A 19,372-nucleotide genomic window follows, 5' to 3' on the forward strand; every position below is an offset into this window, starting at 1 on the left:
GGACGGTGGGACTTTGTCTGATGTACTTTGAACACATTATTGGGAAGGATCAGTCCCCAGAGAAGGACATCATGCTTGGTAAAGTAGTGGGTCAGCGAAAAAGAGGAAGGCCCTCAGTGAGACGGATTAACAGAGTGGCTGAAACAATGGGCTCAAACAGAGCAACAATTGTGAGGATGGCGCAGATCCGGGCGGCGTTTCGTTCTGTTGTTACACAGGATTGCTATGAGCTGGATTCCACTTGACAGCACCTAACAACAACAACAACAACAATAATACTAATACAGTTTGTTGCTGTCATTGTCAGGTGCATGGAGTCTGTTCCCACTCATAGCAAACAAAAGAACGAAAAAGAATGAAGCACTGCAGTGGTGGTTCAGTGGTGGAATGCTTGCCTCCAAGTGGGACATCTGGGTTCCATTTTTGGCCAGTGCACCTCATGTGCAGCCACCACCCATCTGTCTTCGGAGGCTTGTGTGTTGCTCTGACGTGAAACAGGTTTCAGCCAAGCTTCCAGACTAAGGTGAACTAGAAAGAAAGGCCTGGCGATCTACTTCCAAAAATCAGCCAATGAAAACTCTATGGATCACAAAGTTCTGATCTGCAACTGATCATGGGGTGGCGCTGGACTGGGAAGCATTTTTTTCCACTGTACATGGGTTCTCCATGAGCTGGGGAGTAGACTTGACAGGAGCTAACAATAGCAATTACTATTAACTACAAACATTTGAGATTTAAAAGACTCTTTTGTTTAATACTTTTAAAATTTTGCTTGCTTGCTTGTTTATGTGTCTATGCCTTGTCTGCTCAAGAAAGGGAGAGAGCATTGGGGTGGGGTGCTTGGAGAGCACCTCTTGTTCTTTATGTGTGTGTAGCTGCACAGAAGTCAGTGCTGGACACTGGGGGGCGCGAAGAGATTCTTAGACCAAGTTTCTGTAGATGTGATGAGCCTGAGACCACTAACCCAGAAACCTTACGTGTTAGTCTTGTTAAGAAAACCTTAGTCTCTCATTTGCTCAATTCCAAGGCAGAGCACCAGGTCAGGCTGGCTATTATTTACCCCATGGCAATTTGATTTTCCATCTCAGACACTCTCTTGGAGTAGACCAACTCCCAGCAGAGCAGTAGAAGAAGGCCTGAACATAACCCCAGAGGTCTTCCAAGACCAGAGCTCAGACAGCTTGATCTCCCAGGAGAGCGAGCACCCTCACTCCCTGAGATGAACAACAGCTCTGAAGAGAACTGGCATGTCCGCCAAGGTGAACAGCAGCACAAGGCAAGGCCCCATGGGTTTGTATTCCTTTTACAATGCCAAGAGGCATTCATAAGCACGAGAAATAGTCAAATCAATAATTGGACTGGGGGTTGTTGTGGAGATGGTGAGGGTTTCATTTATATACCCATGCAGTCTTTCAATAAATGCATTTTGTTTGTTTTTAGCCTCAAACAATTCCTTCAATGATCATTTGAATGTTCTAACAGAACCTTTGCCTTTCATTGCCCATTGGCCAGCCATGGAATAATGCGATTTGACCCACTGAACTTCAGAGGCTCCATGTTATAAACTAACCTTCTCGGACAAATACTGTACGATCCCACTTACAGGAAATATTTAGAATAGACTAGTGTATAGAGACAAAAGTTCAATAGGGGCTAGAGAGAGGGGCAGGATGGGGAATTACTGCTAAGAGGTACTGAGTTTCTATCTCAGGTGATGGAAAACTTCTGGAAATAATGGTGACCATTGCACAACATGGCAAGTGTTATTAATGTCATTGAATTGCACACTTAAAAATGCATAAAATGATTGTTTTTTTATTATATATATTTTACCACAATAAAAATTTTTAAAAATCTCATCATTTCATTCAACAAATACTAAGTGACTACTACATGTCAGCACCATTCTAGGTACTGGGGATAGAGCAGTGAACAAAAGAGACAAAGTCACGGTATACGTGATCATTATTTTCTAGTGGGGAGAGATACACAACAAATAAGTCAAAAGAAATTAACATTTTAAATTATGGTATGTCCTGTGGAGAAAATTAAGGAGGGTCAGGGGAATAGGGAATGTGGGCGAGTGTGTGCATTATACGTACAAAAGCCAGACAAGACTCTTTCGGTAACTCTGAGCAAAGACTGGAAGGAAATCAAAGACAAGCTGTGTGAAGAACTGGGAAAAGAACTTTTCAGGCAGGAAAAAAGCAAAGGAAACAAACAAACATAAAAACCCAAACATTTCAGAGAGTGGGATTGCTGGGCAGGAATGAGTGAATGCCCATTTGAAATTTGCGCTCTCTAAAGTGTGGCCAATTAGCAATGTTGTGTTTTTTTCTGCAACCCAGTCCAGTTGCAGTGTTGGGTTTAACTTAGAGTCTGAGTTTTGCTTGGCAAATACTACAGTGTAGAAGTGTTTTGCAGTGAATCAGAGTGATGGATCATGGAATCAAAACTGAATAAAGAGGGAAGCAAGGACTTGAGGAAAACCAGAAACCAAACCAAACCTGTTGCCATTGAGTCGATTCCGACTCATAGGGACCCCATAGGAGAGAGTAGAGCTGCCCCATAGGGTTTCCAAGGAGTGCCTGGTGGATTTGAACTGCCAACCATTTGGTTAGCAGCCAAACTCTTAACCACTACGCCACCATCATTTCCAAGATTATATTGCTAGATTGTAGGCACCAGAGAGGCTAAGCAGAGGACAGAAGGTGATATTCAAGGGCGGGATGATCGAAAGTGAGATTTGGGAGGAGATGCAGCTATCAGTGATGACAAGGCCAAATGAGTCACTGAGGACAAAAGTGAGTGGCTCAGATGAAAGAGATGAAAAGCCACTGGAGAGAGAAAGAATTGAGAAGCTCAAGATATTGGATGGAGGTCAAGGTGTTGAACAAAGCATAGTCAGTCATAAGAGTAATAATAGAAGTTGTTCATAAATTCCTATAGTTAGTAGATTTATTAGCTGGCTCGACTAAAGATACAAGTACTTTAAATTTAAAAAAAAATTTGAAGGAACATGTATGGGACTTCAAAGAACAAAATTTTATCCAAATAACTGTTTTTTTTGGGTGAAAATACAAAGGATTTTTTTTTCCCTGTCAAACTTCTTTGTATCTTATATCTTTTGTTTTCCTCCTGTGAGTTTTTTAAATGAGTTGGAGATGACTCAACGGCAACAGGTTTTGTTTTGTTTTTTGGTAGTTCATAAACGCAATCGTTTAAAAATTGACTTCTATTTTTCCCTCTACAATTCTTCATGTCAGAGCTTGTTTCTTCTAAGCTAGACTTTGCCCCCTTGTACTTGCCTTCTAAATTTTTCAGTGTTTTTGAAAAAAAAAAAAAAAAAACTTATTCCCATATTTACTTATTTCCTCAGATGTTTGTTTCCTTTCTTCCTGTTCCATCTCCTTGTTATAACCTCACTGTTCCTCAGAGTCCTTTCATTAGGGGAAAAAATTGGGAGATTTTCCAAAGCATTCTGTGGGTGGGGTTTCTAGACCCCAGTCCCTAGGAACACAGAGAGGATTTTTGCACATTATTTTACATCTAATTGGCACTCAGATTACAGGGCCAGGCCTCAGGCACATGGCCAGTGTGTCAGAGGCGGCCGCTGAAGTTTTGTTTGCAGACCCCTAGGATCAAGTGAACATCAGGAAAATGGCTCTGCTCCTCCCGTCTGCTGGTCCCTCTTCGTTAACTCAGAAATTATTAAGTGCGAGCCCATCCTGGGCTACTCGGTGTGCTGATGAAAGTAATTCACATTAATGGGCGATGGCTGCTGGGCTTCATTCTCTCAGGGGCAGTCACATTCTAGAATGTGTGCATTAATCCAAATCAATCTTTAATTCATGGAATAAAGGTGAAACAAACCATTAGCACCTGATTCTGGATTTTCTGGGATAGAACAAAGGGGTTTGCCTTCTGTTGGGGCCCCTAAGCACCCTTTCTATCCCTTAGGAAGTTCTGCTAGCACCATGTAGAACTGAGAAGTAGAATTTGTGAGTATGCACGTGTGTGTGTGAGATGATCGCCCACTTCACCTGCTATGACTCGCTCATGATCTACGTGTCTCCCTCTTCACTCATGTTTCAGATCAGAGATATTAGTATATGAATAAGCCACATTAGTCTTAAATCCTAAAAGGATCAACTCTTGATCTCAAGACAAATTTCCTATGGAACATTCTTCAGACACCCAACTGTATAGAGGTTTTCAGGCACATAGTTTTACAACTGCAGAGGGTTGTGGTTCTTGGTTCTTTTTCTAATCAAGCATCAGCTATGGAGTGCACACAGTGAGCAGGGAGCAGGGAGTCAGAGATGGGTGGCTCCAGAAATTGAAGTTTCAGTTTCTCAAGGTGGCCAGGGCTAAACCAGCTGTATCTCATCTTCCAATCATCGTGCAAATTACAAGCAAAAGGTCCCTCATAGAGATAGTCCAGTGAAGTGATTAGTATGGTGGACTTGAGAAGCAGACAGATTTGAGTTCAGCTCCCAAGCCAAATCTACTAGCTCTATGACTTTGGGCAAGTCACGTAAATCTCAGGTATTTAAGTGAGGCTGATGAGAGCAGCCCTTTCCTGAATCACCCACCCCTTCAATGGATGTGCCTGCAGGGTGGATGCAGCCTTTCTGTCCCGGAAGTTCTATTTCAGGTCCAGAAGCTCCTGCTATTCTTTGGAACACCCCCTGCCCTTCCCCAGTGGAGGGAGGGGAGACAGCGATAAAGAAGATATGTATGGATGGAGGCTTTCCCTTCAAATATGCTAGAGGGATGACCTCATTTAGTTCATTATTTAGCTCCCCTCCTCCACTTGCCTCTCTGTCCCTAAGCAGTTGAGTAAAAAACCCAAACCAAACGAGTTTCTGTCTAGTCAGTTCCAACTCATGGCGACCCCATGTGTGTCAGAGAAGAACTGTGCTCCACAGGGTTTTTAATGGCTGATTTTTCATTTTTTTTCTTAAGTCTCCAGGCCTTTCACTGGAGGTGGCTCTGGGTGGACTTAAACCTTCAACCTTCTGTTTAGGCGAGTTAACCGTCTTCATCGGTGACTCCTGAGTAGCTGCAGGACCAGGGAAAAGGAGAAGAAAGCATACTCCTCTATTTCTCTTCCAGGGAGTGGCAGCGATGAGCCTGGCGTTATGGGGTGTCTTCAATTATAACTCACACCACTTGCTCTTTGACCATCGCAGGAAAGTCCTGGACCTCTATTCAAATACTTTTTTATTGGCTTTTCGTAAGCAGCTCGCTTGGGATAAGAAAGGAGAATCAAATTTCTGAAAAGTGAAAAAATATACGTAGTAAAATAAGTGGAGATTCTTTCTCCCGGTGACTGTTTACGAGAGGGAAGTCAGCGGGGCCCCCAAGAGGTCGCTGGTGGCGCAGGAACCGAGGCCAGAGTGTAGAGAAAGGCGAGAGAGAGAAAGAGAGAGAGAGAGAGAGAAAACAACCCAGAAACTTTCTTCCTCGTTGCGAATAATCGCCGGCCGCCCCTCCCCAGCAGAGGCAGTAACGTGACACCCTAGCGCAACGCGGAGACCCGAGCAGAGAGAGGGAGGGGAGAGGAGAAAGGGGAGGAGAAGGAGGAAAACCCCTGTCAGGGAGGTGGAGCGAGCGGGACGGTGTCCGCCTCCCGTTCCTCCCTGCCGTTTGGTAGAGGAGCCTGAACCGGGACAAAACACGCCGAGAGCGACAGACACAAAGCCGGGGGTCCCCGCTGGCGCTGGAGCGAGCCCCGGCGGCCAGGAGTGAGCGCGCGTCGCGGCGGGGCGCGGCGGGGCGCGGGCGGGAGGCGGCGGCGGAGCGGCGCGCCCAGGCGGGGCTGGGCACGGCGGCCCGAGCGCCCGCGGCGGCGGGGACCATGCCGAGGAAAGTCTCCTGAGCCCGGCGAGTTCGGCCCGCCCCGCCCCCACCGGCTGCCCGGCGCGGCCCTCCATGTGCGGCCGGCCGGCCGGGCTCTCCTCCCGCAGGCGGATGGGTGACCTCTTCCCGGCGCGGGCAGGCTGTGCGAGGCGGCCGAGCGGGCGATGAAGAAGAAGCAGCAGCATCCCGGCGGCGGCGGCGGCGCGGATGCCTGGCCCCATGGGGCCCCTCTGGGGGGCGCCCCTCTGGGCCCGGGCAGCTGGAAGCGCCGGCTCCCCCTGCTGCCTTTCCTGCGCTTCTCCCTCCGGGACTACGGTTTCTGCATGGCCACCCTGCTGCTCTTCTGCCTGGGCTCCCTCTTCTATCAGCTCAGCGGGGGTCCCCCGCGCTTCCTGCTGGATCTGCAGCAGTATTTGGGTAAGGAAGAGCGGCGTGAGGGGGCGCCGGCTGGGAAAGTTGTGCCGGGGAGAGGGGCGTGCCGGGACTTCTGTGTCCTCATCCCCGCCGACCCGGGGCTCCCAGGTGCGACCCCTGCGAGCGTCCGTGCAGCCTTCCGCAGCGCCTGCTCCTCCTGCGCGCCAGTCTGTCGGCACTGAGGCGGGGGCGCCGCTGGGTGCCAGTGCCCGCAGGTACCTGGGGGTGGGCACCGCATGCCCACCCCGAGCCCCCACAGGGGCGCAGTGAATGCAAGCGCGCGTGTGTATAATCAGGCTTGGCGGTGCCCTCCTCAGCACCCTCGGTGACCACAGCCCTGTCCCGTCCTGTGCTCGATGCGTGCGTTTGGCTTTAATCCCTCTCTACCGTCGGTTCTGTGAATTCTGCCCGGCGGCTTGGCTGCAGCCGGCCGTGCTCATGCTCCGCGCGCTCCCTGGGCCGCCCCTGCCTGACCCTCAGCGAGCGGGACGCTGGACCCGGGTGGCGCCCGGGGGTCTGGGGCTGTCCCAGGGCGTGGGTCAGCCTGGCCAGCAGTGTCGCCTCCTTTGGCCCAGTCATCCTCTGCGCTGTGCGTTTCTCAAGTCAAAACTTTTTTTTCGGTTTGTTAGGCGCGAGGCTGCCTATCCTGCGCAGAGGCAAGGAAGGGGCTGTGATGACAGAGAAAAGAGTCGCGCCGGTGAGCGGGTGTGACTCCGCAGCTCCGGTAGCACCGCGAGCGAGGGGTGCCAGGGCCTGGCGAGCGCACGTCCCGGTCCCCGGCACAGTGCTGGCCTTGAGCGCCGGAATCCAGGGAGATGCAAACCCTTAGCCAGCCTGTGGCCAGAGGAGGTCGTGCGGGGTGGGAGAAGAGACTGAGAGAGCGCCAGCGTCAGGCAAACGTCTGAGGTGATAAACCTCACAGAACCGGTGTACATCCGTATCTGAACGACCAGAGCGGGTGCCAGGGAGGGAAGCCACTGCGGCGCTGGAAACAAAATGGGCCGAGTGACCCCGACCGGCTGCAGGCTGCCAGACTTAGCCCAAATGTCCCTTACTCTCAGAAGCTACAGGTCTAGAGTAGGCTGTTTGGAAGGAAAAAAAAAAAAAAAGTCAAGTCAGTAAAGTGACAAATGTATAGCATTTTGAAATGTAAATGCTACAGAATGCTTTTTTCCATATAGAGAAGCCCAGCTTTTTAAAGTTATACTTTCAGTAAAAACTTTGGAGACCCGTGGTTTGCAGGATGCTTTAGAAAAAATTAAACGAAAATATTGCCCAATAGATTTCCGACGTCCCTGGTGTCTAGTTGCATGGTGAGTTCGGGGTAACATGCCCGTTTATTGGGAGTCGAATCTACTATCGTCTCAAGGGTAAATTTATTTTCAGCATCGGTCACTTTCAAGGTCAACTTGGCATTGTGAGGTGTTTTTGAAGCTCAAGGGTCTTTCCACATAAGATGCGATAATGAATACTTTGCAGAAGACCCTTGTAAGCGAAATACGTGGTGTAGGGGGCAGCGCAGCTGACTGGGACAGAGACATTTATGTATGTTCAGTGTCCTTAAGAGCACGTGGCTTTGGGCAAGGTATGAAAACATTATGGGCCTCAGTTTCTTCATGGGTAAAATTAGGGGCTGCACCTCAAATTGTGTGGTTCTGATTCCCTTCTTGGAAGCAGGGGAAGTTTGCGGAGAGGGCAGGGGCACTACTGAGGAGGATAAAAGCCAGAACAAACAAACAAAGCCCACTGGTATGGAATCGCAGCCATACAGGACCGGGTAGAACTGCCCCATAGGGTTTCCAAGGCTGTAATCTTTATGGAAGCAGACTGCCACGTCTTTCTCCTTCGGAGTGGCTGGTGGCTTTGAAACACTGACCTTTTGGTTAGCAGTCTACTGTTTACTACTGCGCCACCAGAGCTCCTTATGAAAACTAACATCAGTATATATATCACATTAGCCTTCTGAAAATTCTGTCAAATATATATCCAGAATTTAGTGCTTTCGCTACATACTTAAAAGAAAAATGAGGCCTGAGAAATTTGGGTGGTCACTTGGTACCTGTAACCATTGCTGTGGGGTTAATTCCAAATCATAGTGACCCTAGGGTTTCCAAGGCCGTAATCTTTACAGAAGCACACTGCCACGTCCTTCTGCCGAAGAGCGGCTGGTGGGTTTGAAATGCCAATCTTTTGGTTCGCATACGAGCACTTTAACCACTGCACCACCAGGGCTCCTTGGCCACTTGGCCACTTGGTAGAGGGGTGAATTCACAGTGATTACTCAGGGAACTAGGGAGAATTGTAAGACAGAGCTGCTCCTATTACCAACTGCTCATTCAATTTTTGACTGACAAACCAAAAACCAAAACAAACCCAGTGCCGTCGAGTCGGAATCGTAGCAACCCTATAGGACAGAGTAGAACTGCCCCATAGAGTTTCCAAGGAGCACCTGGCGGATTTGAACTGCCAGCCCTTTGGTTAGCAGCCATAGCACTTAACCACTATGCTACCGGGGTTTCCTTTGACCGACAAAAAATTTGCTGTTTTGTCACAAAAATATAATGATTTTGGGGAAAAATGAGCTCATGGTCTTAGGATGGTCTAAAATATTCCCTTAATAATATAAAGCCAAGGTATCTGCAGAATTATTTTCTTCTTATTTCCTCCATTCTATTATTTTAGTGTCTTTTTTTTTTTTTGTGTACAAAAACAAAATTTGTGGTTAGTAAACACATCCTCTCAATTTCCCTAGTTAGCCAGTTTTGGAGCAAATTTTGGAGCAAATATTTTTCTTAAATATAAGTTCATGTAAAGTAAAAATTTTCAAATTCAAAATAAAAGTCATACGTTTTACCTTACAGGGTATTATTTTAAATATATTTGTGTGATATTATATGTCTGGCACATAGGTACTCAATAAATATTTATTGAAGTTATGACTGAAAAATCCTATCGTATCGGATAGGTACAATGATATTTAACATATTGAGTATTTCTTACAAGAGAACCAAGAGACATGGGAATTTATGATAAAAGCTGACATTTTTTAGCATGTGCAGAATGAAATTTAATTCATACAACACTACTATAAACAGGTTCTCTGGTTTTCACAAATGGTTAAGTGCTGGGCTCCTGACCAAAAGTTTAAAAGTTCCAGTTATCCAGAGATGCCTGAGAAGAAAGGCCTGGCGATCTGCTTCTGAAAGAGCACAGCCATGAGGTGACCACTGGTATAAAAAAAATACTGTGTTGTTATTCCTATTTTAGAGAAGGGAGAAATGAAGGCAAAAATGTTAAGTGATTTGCAGAAGGACACACAAATAAGGCAGGATGTGAACCCCAGTTGGCCTATTCCAGTACCTATTGTGTAAAACTAAGGGCAGATTAAGAGATAGAATGGAACTGCAGCCAAGATGCAAGTGGGAATTTAAAGAGCCGACTGGCTAAAAATAGTCATATTTACTTCCATAATTTTGGTTTCCATTTCTTAAGACTTAGTATCTTGAGGGGCCAGCAGAGAAAGGAAATAATTTAAGGCCCTAGTCTGCTCAAACTTTCCTTCCTGTATTAATCCCCATGACGCTGGCTCCATTTAACTAGGGAACTAGACTCATCCAGAGCCACACAAGAACTGGAGGTGATGTTAATTGGAATCTCAACTTCTTGACTTTTCTCTTTCTGTAGCAGTTGTTCTATGGCAAGGCAAGTAATTCTCAATATGAGTTCCTGGACCTGCAGTATCAGCATCACCTGCGAACTTGTTAGTTGCAGCTGATTCATTTCTGACTAGTGGCAACCCTGTGTGTCACAGAGTAGAGCTGCTCTGTAAGTTTCTTGGCTGTAATCCTTACAGAAGCAGATTGCCAGGCCTTTTCTTCTGCGCCATCTAGGGACCTTGGGAACTTGTTACACATGCAAATTCTCGGGTCTCATTCCAGACCTACTGAATGATAACATCTGGGCCTGGGGCCCAACAACCTGTGTTTTAACAAATCCTCCAGCAGATGAGTCTTATGTGGGCTAAAAATTAGAGAACCATTGATTTAAAGTAAAGGCTAGCTTTATCAGCCTTGGTGGCGTAGTGGTTAAGAGCTCTCCCGTTAACTGAAAGATCGGCACTTCGAGTCCACCACGGTTTTGTTTTTTAATTTCAATTTTAAGAACTGTGTCCGATTTGCTGCTTAAGGCCTTTTGTTTCAAGAGAAGGATCAGCTAGCAGCTGCAGCCCCAGCTGGCTTTAGTCTTTGTGAGGTTAGGAGATGCCTGGAAGGGGGTAAAGTGGGGAAACCAGAACATTGTGTTATGGGGAAGGGAAAGGGGTCAGTAAGGATGCCTTCCTTCCCCATCACAGCTAGTGTCAAACAGTTCCTTCTTTTTCTAGTCACTTTGGGAAAGGGCAAAGGCAAACTGTGTTCTCCTTAAAGAACCTTCTGCAGTAGCAAGTTTGAAAAGAGAAAAGTTTGCGGGGAGGGAGATCATACAGGAATAACTGTCTTGATTTTTACCCCCCTTGAAACGGAGATGTTGTTGTTAGGTGCCTTTGAGTCAAGTTTGACTCCTAGTGACCCCATGTGGTAAAGTAGAATTTCCCCATAGAGTTTTCTGCGCTGTAATCTTTATGGGAGCAGATGGCCAGGTTTTTCTTCTGCGGAGCTGCTGGGTGGGTTCAAACTGCCAGCCTTTCGGTTAGCTGCAAGTGCTTAACTGTTTCGCCACCAAGACTTCTTATAATGGGCTAAACAGGTAAATACAGTAAATTGCTCTGCTTAAACCTGGAGACCATGTTGTTGTTAAGTTGTTGTCAAGTCGGCTCTGACTCACGACGACCTTAGGTACAACAGAAAGAAATGGTACCTAGGCTTGTGTCATCTTCACAATTGTTGGTATATTTGAGCCCTTTGTAGCAGAATCTTCAATTCCATGTTAAATTTTTTTTGTTTTTTTTTGAAGCAGCATTCGAACTTTGGCTTGCCATGGAAAACAAACAACTGTCAAGTAAAAGCTTCCCCAGAAATTAGTTTATGATGCCGTCCCTGCCAGTAGCGTCATTACTTATGAGCTGTGAAAATATCAAATACATGGAATAAGACTCTTTACACTGATATAAACTTAATAAGCCAGATGGCTCACTACTGATCTTATATGATTGGCAAGCTCTCCTGAGTTATTACCAAGCCTCGGGTATGGGATTCAGCCTTTACGTAAAATGAAATTTGTTGATGTTGACTTTTTGTGCTGCAAAATGACATGCTCTCCTTTCTGTTTTTAATTTATTCAACTTTAAATGGGGGTAGAGCACTTTAGTTTTCAGAATCGCCAGTCTTTTTACATATTCTATATGAACATGACAATTTTGAGTTGGAAAATGAAAGACAAAAAAATATAATCTTGTTGAATTTGAAAATTCTCTAAGTTTACATGAATTTAAAGGAATATGTGAACATGGAGGCCGAGATCTGTACGGAATAGTGTCTCTAAACCTCAAAAGAAAAATGTCATTTTTCTCTGCACGTCATGTGTGGTTTAAATCTAGTACTCCAAGCCCCAAATGGTAATCTAGGAAATGAGTGCAGTAGAAATTGTTGACATAAAAAGAACATAACCTTCTTGTTCGTAGCTGCAAATTTATCTCGCAGGGTTGGTTGGGGACACAGCAGCACTGTCTTTGGGAAGGACAGAAAATGGAATACAATGACGGCAGTCTGTTCGATAAACGCTTAGCATGAACGGTGAAAAGTTCCCTGCCTCATAAACTATTTTTAACGTAGACAAGTCTCAGTATGAATTGTTTAAATATACACATAAATATGTATTATCTGGACACTGTCCTCAAATTCCCAGTCACCAGTCTAGCTTTAAAACACTAGCTGGTTTTGTTTTTGAGAAGCTAGAATGAAAGTGGTCAAGGTTTTTGAGTCCCAAAAGAAACAGTGTCTCTTGATTCCCCAGAAGGGAAGCTGTAGGCGCAGAAATAGTAGCCTGCCCAGCCGCTGTGCTGATGGATATCAATGATGGAAATGAAAAGGCATGTTATATGCCAGATTACAGCCGCTAGAATAATTAGGAGTTATTACTTGCCTTTTTTTTTTTTTTGATAAGAAGTAAGACTTAACCACAAGTAAACTTTATCTTACCAGTATTTATTTTATTATTTTTTTATTTCATTTTTTTTTATTATACTTTAGATGAAGGTTTACAGAACAAACTAGTTTCTCATCAAACAGTTAACGCACACATTGTTCTCTGACATGGGTTAAAACCTCATGATAAGTCAACACTCTCTTTGCTCAACCTGGGGTTCCCTATTAACCAGCTTTCCTGTTCTCCTGCCTTTCAGTCCCTGCCCCAGGGCTGGTGCACCCGTTTAGTCTTGTTTTGTTCCGTGGGCCTTTTCAATCTTTGGCTAAAGGGTGAACCTCAGGAGTGACCTCATTACTGAGCTGAAAGGGTGTCCAGGGGTCATACTTTCAGGGTATCTCCAGTTTTTGTCAGGCCAACAAGCCTGGTCTTTCTTTTTGAGTTAGAATTTTGTTCTACATTTTTCTCCAGCTCTGTCTGGGACCCTCTATTGTGATCCCTCTCAGAGCAGTCAGTGGTGGTAGCCAGTCACCATCTAGTTTTACTGGACTCGTTCTGGTGGAGGCTGTGTTAGATGTGGCCCATCAGTCCTTTGGACTAATCTTTCCCTTGTATCTTTAGTTTTCTTTATTCCTCCTTGCTCCCGAAGGGGTGAGACCAGTGAATTATCCTAGATGGCCGCTCATAGGCTTTTAAGACCCCAGACACTACTCACCAAAGTAGAATGTAGAACATATTCTTTTTAAACTATGTTATGCCAGTTGAGGAAACCCTGGTGGCGTAGTGGTTAAGTGCTACGGCTGCTAACCAAGAGGTCAGCAGTTCGAACCCGCTCCTTGGAAACTCTATGGGGCAGTTCTACTCTTTTGTATAGGGTCGCTATGAGTCGGAAGACTCAATGGCAGTGGGTTTTGGGATGCCAGTTGAGCTAGATGTTCCCCAAGATCATGGTCACCACAGCCCTCAGGCCAGCAATTTGGTCCCTCTGGGAGTTTGGATGTGTCTATGGAGCTACCATGACCTTACCTTGTACAGGTTGTACTGGCTTCTCCAGTATTGTGTACTGTTTTACCCTTCACCAAAGTTTCCACTTAACTATTGTCTTTTAGGAAACCCTGGTGGTATAGTGGTTAAGTGCTACAGCTGCTAACCAGAAGGTCAGCAGTGCAAATCTGCCAGGTGCTCCTTGGACACTCTATGGGGCGGTTCTACTCTGTCCTACAGGGTTGCTATGAGTCAGAATCGACTTGATGGCACTGGACTTGGTTTGGTTTTTATTGTCTATTAAGTGTTTTCCCTTCCCCGTCCCTCCCCTCCTTGGATTGTTTCTTTTTGTGTGTAAACCTTTTCATGAGTTTTTACAGTAGTGGTGTCATACAATATTCCTGTATTTTTATTATAGAAACTGGATTTTAAATGAACAGTGATAAACAGAGCCTTTTGTATATATGAAATGGGAACAGGAACACTGACATTTCACCAAAAATTCTCATTTGAAAAGTCAAAAGAATGTACAACTATTCTGGTTAGAAAATTCCAAATGATGTACATTTCAGTACTTGCTATTGAGTCTTGGAAAGGACAATATTGGGTTAAAACGAATACTGTTACCCATTATTCTCTGTATCATAGTTGCCTACCTTTTTATGGTGGTAAGAAATTAGTTTTATACTTTACTCCCTTTGAAAATGTTAAGTACAATGTCTGCGTATCTAATAAGCCCTGAATAAATTCTTAATGATTGACTGAAACCAGTGATCTCTTCAAAAGAATTTTGTTTTACAGTTATGGATTACTTTGACTGTTAAACGCCTTGGTTATCTGCATTTAGCTGTAATGTATGGTAATTCACGGATACCTGGCACATGTCTCTTTTACAGATGTCGCAAAGATTGCTGGGACTTGTATGTGGAATATGAGTCTAGCCAATTTTGAACAGCAGATGATAGTACAATGGGTGTATGAGTATTTTATCTTTGGATTTGCTCACAAGGATGGATCTGATGAGCTCAGCACAGAAAAACATTTGGGTGCATTATGTTCCTTATACACTGTACCCATGAGACTACTGAGGAAGTCTTGAGCATTCTTGTAAAATAAGAATTCATATGCAATTCATTTTGTGTTCATGTTGTGGTATAATATACAGGACAAATATATAGGAACAATGTTTCACTTTAGTAAAATACTGTGATTTTAGGAAGAAATATTGTTTTTTCCAAAAGGGTTAGATAATTTTAGTAGGTTTAAAAATACGTATTATCAAAATAAGAAGCTTTAAAAAAATAGGTTCAGTCTATTAGATGCCACCTGAAAGAGCCTCAATTTGAAAAATTTGTAACACTCTCATGTTCAAAAGTACCAGGGAGCCAGGTGGCTGTTAAGTGCTGAGGCTGTGATGTACACTTTTGGTTTGGCTCAGGTTTTATGTCAGTTGTCTATAATTACCCAAAGATAGCCACCAGCTCATTTTTCTTGTCTCACTTCCTCCCTTTGCCTCTGCTATTGCTTCTGCGCTGATGGTTTCAGAAGCTCAAACTCCAGTTATGATCTCTGAACGCCTATAATATTTATTTCGTGATCTCTTCTGAATTTTGGACATTCTACCTTGTATTGTGATGATTTGTGGGTGAGCTCCTTGAAGGGAGGGACATTATTCAGTACATTCTAGCTACTCTGACACCTCCCTGGGGTGCTCTGCGTCTGCCCTCAGGAAGTATCTGTTGATTCCATGTATTAGCTAAGCAGAGTGTTCTTCCCTACGGTTCCATACCTGCTTCATTTGGGCTGTGTTTTAAGTAGAGATAGATCGTGGGGAGAGGTGCCAGCGAAGACTCTAGCTTAGTTGATGTCTACAGCCCATCTCTTCCCCACTGTCTAAAGCTCATGCTCCAAGCAAGTATATTAAAATTGCTTATATAGTTTTAGACACATTTCACTCTGTGCATAGGGATTACTGTCCATCTCTTACCTTTGGTGATTTAGAATTGCATTTACAGAACTCTCTGTATAATTCAGAATAAACCTGAGTTCAATCCAGCTACTAGGCTGCAAACAACTAGAATGCAAACTCTGTTTTCCTGCCATTGTCCCAGACCTTGGACCAGTTATTTTGAGGGTTTTCAGCAGGGCTTTGAACCCGAACCTGTTCTTTAGAAATTTGCATTTCTGACAAGTTCCCAGGCGATGCTAATGCTGCTGGTTAGGGGCCAGTTCTGAGAATCACTAGTGGAGCGGCGGTTCTCAAAATTTATTATACATTAAGAATCACCTAGGGACCTTATAACAGTGTAAATTCAGATTCAGTGTCTGTGGGTGGAAATGCAAATTATCAGCAGGGGTTCGAACCCGATAGAACTAGTTCGAAGCCACAGTTTATAGGAGAGCAGTTATTCTCTCCCTAGGTCAGTATCTTCCTTTGGCAGCAATTTGTGTAAATTAGCCAGTAGGTTTTAAGCATGTCTTTAAGAAGATGAGACCATGGGATGTAGAGATTTTTTAAACAAATAGTGACAGAACAGATTTTAACTTAGAATCTAAAAATGACAGACCATACAGTTAAAGCTCAATGCTCCAACCTGCTTAAGCTTGTTTGAGGAAGGATAATGAAAAGCCTTTTAAGTTTACGGCTTTGATGAAGTAATTCTTAGATTGTTTATTGATAGATGAGTTAAATAACCATTTATGTTTCTGGAAACACCATCGATTGTTTTAGAATTCAGTGAGTATGACTTTCATGATCTTGATGAAAAGAAAAATGAAGGTATTCAGAAACATGAAATTCCTTTGTTCAGGCATTCAGCAAATATTCACTAAAGGACTTGTATGGGTCAGAAGCACCGGGCAGTAGGAAGAATATAGAATTTGGGGGAGAGATCAGGGTGTGAATCAGTGTGCTATCGCTTCTTAGCTGTGGGGACTTGAGCAGTTTTCCCAACTTCTCTGAACCTCAGGCGTTTCGACCTATACAGTGGGATTAACAATTGCTGTTTTATAAGGAGCCCTGGTCTTGTAGTGGTTAAGAGCTTGGCTGCTAACCAAAAAAGGTCGGCAGTTCGAATCCACCAGCCGCTCCTTGGAAACCCTGTGCCCTGTAGGGTCACTATGAGTCGGAATCAACTCGACAGCAATGGGTTTGGTTTTTGGGTTTATTTAACCTAGGAGTCTCTGGGTGGTGCAAATGCTTAGTGTATTTGGCTGCTAACAGAAAGATTGGAAGCTCAAGTCCACCCAGAATCACCTCAGAAGAAAGACCTGACAAGCTACATCCCCAAAACTCAGCCACTGAAAACTCCGTGGAACACAGTTCTAATCTGACACGCATGGATGCACCGCACCATGAGTTGGCATCGACTCGACAACAGCTGTTTTTTTTTTAGTGTCTAACCCAAGGCCTGGCTTTGGAATTCAACAGCTGTCAATTTTCTCACCTTACTCCTTGCTTCCCTTGGACCCCCTCTTCTTGCAGTACACATGCACGTGTGTACTTGCATACACACATACATGTATACACATGCTCACACAAACACACATACTACTGGGAGCATGTTTATTAACTGATGACTTAGCTTCAAATTGAAAGATCCAACCTAACCAAGAAATCCAAAATTACTCAACTGCTATTTTTGTGGCTTATTCTGTCAACCTCACCCTCAGACTGGAAGGCTCTTCAACAGCTGACAAGCTCCAGTCATTTGCCCGGTTAATTATATACACACAAACCTTCCTGCTTCTCATCCTCTTTTCTGCTTCATGGAAACAGTCTTTAAAGAACACACTCTTTACACAGCCTGCTGTCTTCTGTTTTGATTTTACCCATACTCTTTTATCTGAACTCACAAAATATAAAGAGTTGTGTAAAGGGAATATGCCATAGCTTATTTTCTGGATTACTGGCTGTCCTAGGACTGAACTCCATTGCTGTTGAATTGCATTTGACTCATAGTGACCCTATAGGACAGAGTAGAACTGCCCCATGTAGTTTCCAAGGAGCACCTCATGGATTTGAACTGCCATCCCTTTGCTTAGCAGCCATAGCAGTTAACCACTATGCTACCAGAGTTTCTAGACTGAACTAGTGATCATAAATTATACCCTCCGTGATGGAAGAATTAAAAGGGCCCCTTCAAAAACAATCATAACACCAGGTGTACACTGTGACTGCCACCACGGCTAATGGAACCACCACCTCCAGTAGTATGGCCGTGTTAATTTCTTTGGCTCCCACTCCTTTTCATGTTTGAGTCAGAGCAGGAGCAATGAACCATAGTAGTAGGCCATGCCTTTGCCAAGAGGCTGCTAAACTTGCTCCTGTTTTCCCCACTCTCTGCTTCCTTGTGTTGTCCAGGCCCTGCCGGCCTCTGATGGTTGTTGGGGCAAGGGAGAGCCACAAGGCCATTACTGTCTGGTGTAGCTGGTGACCCAATTCCTTGAAAAGTTGAAAACAAATGAAATGCATATTTTACATTATTTAATAGAAAGTTAAATTTTGTTTGTTGTTGTTAGCATCTGCCGAATAGACCCTTGACTCATGATGATCCCAGGCACAAGAGAATGGAACGCTGCTTGGTCAGTTGTGGTTGATAGGATTGTTGTGATCCATAGAGTTTTTGTTGGCTGATTTTCCGAAGTAGATCACCTGGCCTTTCTTCCTAGTATGTTTTAGTCTGAAAGCTCTGCTGAAACCTGCTCAGCATAATAGCAACATGGAAGCCTCCACACTGACAGATGGGTGGTGGCTGCACATGAGGCCGGAAATTGAACCAGGGGTCCCTCATGGAAGGCAAGAATTCTACCAGTGAAACATGACCTTGCGATTCCAACAAAGAGCTTCCTGCTTTGACACAAAGGCTGTTAAACATGAACCCCTTCTCTTGGATTAGCGGAACTGTCGTACAAAGCAGTATGGGTTAATGGAAGGGGCCTGGACCAGGAATTGGGATGCCTGGGTCTGGCATGGGTCCCAGTAGTAGTTCAGTGGTCAGTGTTGGTAAGGCACGCGAGCTTCCCAGGTTTCAGTTTCTTTGTCTCCAGAACTAAGGAGTTTGATTGGATACACAATTCTCAAATGTTTTTCTTCCCTAGGACCCTGTCAGTAACAGTCTTTCCATATGGTCTTGATTGTCATTCTGGGAATATGTCCCACTAGCCTGGAGAGGAAGAAAAAGTGGCTTTGGCGTTCTTTAGAAAAGTCCTCTAGGTGATTTTTACGTGTAGCCCTAGGGGAGAGTGCTTCTCTTCTCTTTAGAATCACTGAATTAAATGTTATCTAAGGTCCCTTCTACCCTTAAAGTCTTATGTTGAAAGGGGTAAGAAGCCACTTAACTCTAACAACTGAAAACTTAGTCGTGACTAACAAGTAAAATATGCAAAAACATTTTAGGCCTTTATTTTAAAACTCTTTTTTATTCTTTTGTCTTCATTAAAATTGGCAGTACTTTAACTCCACCAGTTTGTCCCAGCCTACCTGGACAATAAGAGGGTAGAATCTTGCTCCAGAGAGTGCAAGAAGCCAAATGCTCCTAGGAAGGCAGAGAGCAGAAGGCAGAGTAAGACATGGGTTTCTAGCATTCAGAGTCTCACAATATGACTGGAAGAAAGACGGGAAACAAATAGGGATAAGAAAGCTGTGTTGTTCAGTTAGGAATTTTACAGCCTCTACCTGCTTTTGCCAGCTGTGAACAGCTCCAGTGGTTGAGAAAGTTCTTTACAGGGACGAGCTACTTCCTTTTAGCTTCGATCCCGTTTCCCTCATTCTTCTTCCTGGAGCTCCGTGTTGTTAGTTATTGTTGAGTTGGCGCCAACTCGCAGAGACCTTATGTATAACAGAAAGAAATATTGCCCAGTTATGTGCCATCTTCATGATCATTGCCATGTTTCAGTTCATCACGGTGGCGATTGTGTCTCTCCATCTCACTGAGAGCTTCCCTTATTTTCACTGGCCCTTTACCAAGCAGGATGTTGTCTAGTGACTGGTCTTTCCTGATGGCATGTCCATAGTAAATGAGCTGAAGTC

The 19,372-nt window shown here is 44.5% G+C and overlaps 1 protein-coding gene across 1 annotated transcript in view; it reads left to right on the forward strand.

Annotated features, from left to right (window-relative positions):
* The first annotated feature begins 5,531 nt into the window (after nucleotides 1-5,531).
* Nucleotides 5,532-19,372, forward strand: part of UST (uronyl 2-sulfotransferase) — a 365,048-nt gene continuing 351,207 nt past the window's right edge. The window contains exon 1 of the mRNA XM_049905661.1: nucleotides 5,532-6,282. Within this exon, the coding sequence (XP_049761618.1) occupies nucleotides 6,030-6,282 (253 nt within the window). The 5' untranslated portion in view covers nucleotides 5,532-6,029. The remainder of the gene's footprint in view (nucleotides 6,283-19,372) is intronic.

Source organism: Elephas maximus, chromosome 1 (assembly GCF_024166365.1).
Source record: "Elephas maximus indicus isolate mEleMax1 chromosome 1, mEleMax1 primary haplotype, whole genome shotgun sequence".
In the NCBI taxonomy this organism is placed as follows: domain Eukaryota; kingdom Metazoa; phylum Chordata; class Mammalia; order Proboscidea; family Elephantidae; genus Elephas; species Elephas maximus.